At 29.1% G+C, this 6,310-nt stretch overlaps 1 protein-coding gene across 1 annotated transcript; it reads left to right on the plus strand.

Moving 5' to 3' along the window:
* Nucleotides 1–1,189: 1,189 nt before the first annotated feature.
* LOC100117979 (transmembrane protein 11-B, mitochondrial) lies at nucleotides 1,190–3,356 on the plus strand. The gene is made up of 3 exons (XM_001602026.6): nucleotides 1,190–1,589; nucleotides 2,243–2,460; nucleotides 2,552–3,356. The coding sequence occupies exons 1-3, from the start codon at nucleotides 1,567–1,569 to the stop codon at nucleotides 2,836–2,838; spliced, it is 528 nt and encodes a 175-aa protein (XP_001602076.1). The 5' UTR covers nucleotides 1,190–1,566; the 3' UTR covers nucleotides 2,839–3,356.
* The last annotated feature ends 2,954 nt before the right edge of the window (nucleotides 3,357–6,310 follow it).

A 6,310-nucleotide genomic window follows, 5' to 3' on the forward strand; every position in this document is an offset into this window, starting at 1 on the left:
TGATTATTTGGCGTGATTAATCGCGTGATAAATCACTTGATTGTTTGGCGTGATTTATCACGTGTAAAATCACGTCAGAAATATTTCGTAAAATTTAAATATTTGTTTATATTGAAATAAATTGTTTATTTTCCATCTAAACATTTGTAAAATAGTTGATGATATTGATAATTCATGTAAATAAATCGCAATAAAATATAAAAAAATGATGATATGATTTGATTAGGTGTTTGAAACTTGCAACAGCACAAATAGCTGAGGTAGTAAGACATTGTATTGTCAAGTGGAGGACAGGGGTTCAAGTCTTGGTCAGGGATTTTTTTTTTCTATTTTTTTGCGATTTATTTATTCTAATTATCAATATCATCAACTATTTTATAATTATTTAGATGGAAAATAAACAGTTTATCGCGTGAGAAATGAAGTGATTTATCATGCGATTAATCATACGATTAATCACGTGATTTTTTTCTCCAGGGTTCCCTGGGTTAGGTGAGTTAGACTGCTTGTAGTTTGGTAGGGGTGGTTTCTAGGGGTCGGATGGGTTTAGAGGAAGGGGATATAATAATTTCCGCACCTGTAGCTCAAACTTGATGCTATTTTAAAGAGAATAAAAAAAATCATGGCTACACTGAAAAAAAAACACAGTCATTTCTGCTGTAAAGTCCGGTAATTTTAACCGTTCTGCCACCGAAACGACTGTTCAGTAAGAACAACGGTGTGCCACACTGGTAGTTTTGGCGAGTCGCGACTCGTAAAATTGGTCGCTTACGCGAGACACCAGCAATAACAACCGAACTGATTCTTTAAAACTATTGAACTCTACGGTAATTTTGGCGAGTCTTCGTACAATGACGGATTATTGGTGCGATTTCAGTTAAAATGGCTGAGTTTTTTTTTGAGTGTATACGATTTAAAATGACGCGTGGCTGGAATTTTGTCCATTTTCTCCCACTGTGTGTCGTTCCAAAAGAATGTTTTTCTATTCTATAAAATTTCTTGAATAAAGTTTGCAAATGAAAAACCGAGTCTGTAGCGCCGTAGTGTTAAGTTTAATGAATCGGCGGTCTACCGAAAGAAAATTTGGATTGGACTTTTTGTTTTTCTAAAATCTTGGAAATACGAACAGATGTTTACGCGTACTTTGTCGTACTTATGCGATTGCAGCGCCAACTTTTATTATTGGAAATCCCAATTTGAAAAATCCGCAAACATACGAAATACAATTTAATGAGAAATCTTAAACGAAATCTTTAACAAGCTATTTTTAGTAAACTAAATATTGATATATATATATATATTTTTTTTCAATTTGCGTATATATATGTATATATATATATATATATATGAATATTTTCAATAAAAAATAAATGACGATTATTAAACATAAGATGATTGTGGCAGTTAAGATATAATTAAATTAGCCAATAAAGTATATCATTAGCTGATAAATTACATATATAGTTTAAATAAGGTTCACAAAAGAAGGTACAACGGAATGCGGATCAGTCTTCTGTCTGGTTCGAAAGAACCGTTGTTTCAGTATTTATTTTTCTGATCGAAAAAATGGTAGATGAAGCAAGTGACAGGTTTGTTTTGCTAAAAAAGATATCTTTATGATAATATAATTTACTCTTTTTGGATCTGTCAATTTTTACTGCAATTTAATTTAAAAAGATAAATTTAATAAAATAATTTAACTAACCTTGATTACAAACTTTTTGTAAATAGTTTTACTACTTAAGGCTACTTTTTTTTACTTTTAATAAAGAATAAAGAATAAAAATAGCTTTAATTTTAGTAATTGTTTTCTAATAAGTTGAGACCATTTGTGTATATTGTTTATGATTCTTATCATTAAGAATCTAATTAGTATAGATGTACATGAGTGATAACCTGTTAAAAGAATTTAGGAAAAATATTTTAACTTGTAACTTGCTTATATTACATTGTAAAATTACATATTGTGAAGTAGAAAATATCTTTTCATTGATAATGATGAGATATTTTAAAATCTTGTAAAAAATACATATTGTCTTTCTCAATCAGTATCTTACATAACACTTTAAATTACAAAGAATCCATAATATCAAGCAATATTTTTAAACAATCTAAGGAAGCATTATTAAAAAAATACAGTTTGTACACAAATTATTTGATACAAATATTGTAAAAACCTTAATTATATGTGATATAAAAAATATATTGATTTATTTAATTTTAATTCAAATTAATTTTTCAGTGAAGACTCTAAAAAGGTCGCTATTATTCGTGAAGTCTATGACGGAGAAAATGCTCATGAAAGTTTTGAATATGAGCTTGAAAGAGCGTTGGAGTCTGAATGTCAGTTGATCGTTATAGAACCATCTAAGCTAGGAGATGAAACATCTCGATGGATTTCTGTTGGTAATTGCCTTCATAAAACAGCAGCATTATCAGGTGTAGCAGCAGTAGTTACAGGTATATCTATGCATGTACAGTATTTTTTTAATTTTATCAATTAAATTAAATACTGAATGTATCATTTATATTTTTATTCAATCCTCTATAGGTCTTTTATGGGGTGATCGACCATATATATGTGGTCCATTTGGAGTGACAGCTGCCATATCTTGTAGCTTATATACTGTTTCTTGGCAGTTTGATCCATGTTGTCAATACCAAGTGGAAACAGATACCAGTAAATTACCTCATGTTGAAGTACTTGCTGTTTTAGGACCTTCATCGCCAACCTTCCTAGTTAGGAAAGATGACAGTAGACGAAGGCTCTTACATACAACAATAACTACCTTGGCGCTTAGTATCAGTGTTTGGAGGGTGTATCAAGCCTTAAAATAAAAAAAAAATTAAAAAAAAATTATAAGATTTAAAGGCTTAAAGGTAGGAAACAGTGAAGAATTACATGTGATCATAGACAGATGTAAACTAAATATATAGGAATTATGGAAAATACAGTTATTTTCTGTTATATTTATGATAACTCTTCACAAGGATTGTACAAAATATTTACAAACATCGAATAGCTCCTATTTTTAACATTATAACAAAGTTGCATATCACTTAAAATATAAATCTTTGTTTTTTTATTTTTATGTGATACTCACGTGTGATTACACTTTTTTAGGATATCGAGTTAAAATAAATGCTGTATATGTATGTAATTAATGTCATCATCAACTTAACTGGTGGTGAAGATTAAAATAAAAAATATATATTTTTTAACTGTACAGAATGATCCTGTAGAAAACAATACAATGTGAGTGATCAAAGTAACATTATTATCAAAATTCTTCCGTGTATTTGTAATTTATAATTTTATCATTGATAGTGAAAATACATAAATATGAAGTTCTGCATTAAATTTATTTATTAACCTAATTAATGTTATCATTGATTTACAGTGTTAACTTTTTTTAATTACACGCAGTAAATTATTTTTATAATTCTGAGTTTCTTTGAGAAAACTTTTTCTAGAAATCCTAGTTAGTAATTCTTTACATTTTTATTATTGATATTATGTATATCATAAATAATGAACTGCAAATAGAAATTTAGGGAAAATGATATACAAATATGAGTTTTATGTTACTCATAGTTTTTTAGCTAGCATAAATAAACATAAGAAATATAGCTAGCATAAATAAACATAAGAAATATAATATGTATAAAAAGCATATTCATGTCACAATAAGATGAAAAAGATTTTAATACAGAAATATTACTTATGGAAATAACTTGCTGTATGAATTTGCGAAAAACTATGCTACACTGTGATACATACTAATTTGATCACATGGCGAAAGTTTTGGCATGGTGTGGTACAGTTTGGTGGCAGAGTGTGGCACAGTTTGTTATGAATGTCCCTTACAAAAATATGCTGCTGGATTAATTAAAAAAAACACCGACTTGTGGAGAAATCTTACTTGGGTCTGCAGCATGCTGTGCACACATCCAACAGTCTGACTCTACTGAAAAAAGCAGATGACAATCAACTGATTATTAGCTGATAATTAACTGATAATCGTGCCAAAACGTCAGCTGATTGTCAGGTGATATCAGCTTAATATTTTTATTTAAGCTGATAGTTACAAATATGCGTTTATATGAGATAAAATTCTAATATTAATCAGCTGATTATCAGGTGATAATCATAAAAAATTTTTAACCTTCAGTATATTTTTTCGAAGTTATTTTAAATTAATAAAATTTATAAAATTCACATGATGAGGGCCTAATACGGTGTTATTATCCAGATGATAACACCGAAACACTGGCTGTGAGCTGCAACATTTTTATTTATTAATATTTAAAAAATTTTTGGTTTGAATGAAATTACTAGAAAATAAAAATGTTTTATAATTATCACTAGCATTTCATCGCATATAAACGCATATTTATAACTATCAGCTTAAATAAAAATATTAAGCTGATATCACCTGATAATCAGCTGACATTTTAGCACGATTATCAGCAGATTATTAACTAATAATCAGTTGATTGTCATTTGCTTTTTTTTCAGTTGGGGATCGAGCTAATTTTTTAAGTTTATTGAAATATTCATTGCTTATAATAAGCTCCTATATTAGTTTTGAATTAAATAAAAGATTCTCATACTTCATAAGCTTAAAATTAATTTAGCTAAAAAATATTTTTATCGATTTATTCTATTCATTATCAAAAATATACAGTCTATGTATGTACGATCAAGGGTTGCGGTAGCGCCCCGATGGCAAATATAAGTTTTATACACTGTGTCGTCGGCCCCCCCCCCCCGTCCCAGCCTGCAAATATAACAATTAGTTAATAAAAAAAATACCAGGCTATAGATATTGATTTGCCCTTTTATTCTACGTAAGAATTTCAATTTGCCCCTTTTTAGTTTTCTCAGGAAAAATAAATTAATAATTCAAATTTCATCTCAAATTTAAATAATGGTATCTCTTTAACCAAAACGTTTTTTGAAAATCTAATGAACGTTAAAAAAATTGCCCTTACGTCGATTCTATTTGCCCGCTAGTCATACATGAAAAATATTTTTTGCTATACTCACGTATATGCGGTGTTGCCAAATCGCCGCGCAAGCAGGACAACTGGACAACACAGCTTGACAGCTTACATCCTCGTTATATATCTAGTTACTGTAAATTTTTTTTATCACTGGAAAAAATAATTTATTTCGCAATTGAATTTAATCGACTTTAAACTTTTTCAAATACAACCAATCGACTGCTTCATACATAGTTTTCATTTTTTTATTTCAATGAATTCCTGGACATCGTCTACAAAAATACCGGGTAACTCGATCATTATCTTCGAGCAGAATTACTTACACCTACACGTACATGTTTATATATTACAATTTCAATTAACACTTGTATAAAAAAGTCTCGTGGAATTAATAAAAACTATTCGAATTATCACGCATTATGAAGTTGTAATAGCGTAGTCGGTAACGTCTGCTTTTCAATCTAAAGGTTCCCGGTTCGATCCCCCACGACGGCTAGGTTTTTTTTCAGTTCATTAACGTTAGCTGCTAAATGCGTTTAAGGCAAATTTCTAATTTAGCGCAAGCGAAGTAACAATAAAGTAGTAAATTAATTGATATAAAAACCATTTAAACAATGAGATTTAATTCATAAAAGCAATGAATTGATTCCGAATCTATATCTTAATTCCTTTTTGAACATTTCAAATCGATTCAATTTATAAAAAAATGATACTTATCTAATTAAATTAATTTTAATCGACATTTTTTAATCATTTTCAATCGACTTCGATATCATACACTTTACGCTTTAATCGATTTAAATACCTTTAATTCCTTTTAATTGTAATAATTGGGATTGAGATAGAGTCTCAGAATCGATTAATTTTTCTTTTATCGATTTAAATCCAGGTTTTTTAGCAGGGTTGAAACAGTCAGCGCCAATCAACAGTCTTCCTATCAACCACAGAGGCGGAATACATAGACTATGAGGCTTACTAAGCAGCAACGGCTGGAGAGCTCAGATCTCCATGAGGCGTCTTGGTATGCGTATTCACCTGTACACTTTTTGTAAATTAATAAATTAATAAAGTTTTCTCGATAAATATAGACCTATGTTCAATAATTATTCAAAACATGTCACGATTACTGGTAAGAGATCTTTCATGCGATAGCAAATGGCCACTCGTATATTAATTCAAGTTTTGTTATATTATATTTACATATTAAGTATTTCTCTGATGTAACTGAAAAGTTACTTATCAATAATAACTGTTGGAATTAAGACTTTTTTATTTGTTATTATTTGTCATTATTTTTCAATAT

The sequence above is a fragment of the Nasonia vitripennis genome, assembly GCF_009193385.2.
Source record: "Nasonia vitripennis strain AsymCx chromosome 2 unlocalized genomic scaffold, Nvit_psr_1.1 chr2_random0010, whole genome shotgun sequence".
Taxonomy (NCBI): domain Eukaryota; kingdom Metazoa; phylum Arthropoda; class Insecta; order Hymenoptera; family Pteromalidae; genus Nasonia; species Nasonia vitripennis.

Bases quoted from the DNA above. Each gene is read 5' to 3' on its own strand.
- LOC100117979 (XM_001602026.6), top strand. From the start codon at position 1,567: ATGGTAGATGAAGCAAGTGACAG. The intron at 1,590-2,242 runs GTTTGTTTTGCT...TTAATTTTTCAG, and splicing joins GTAGATGAAGCAAGTGACAG to TGAAGACTCTAAAAAGGTCG. The intron at 2,461-2,551 runs GTATATCTATGC...AATCCTCTATAG, and splicing joins TGTAGCAGCAGTAGTTACAG to GTCTTTTATGGGGTGATCGA.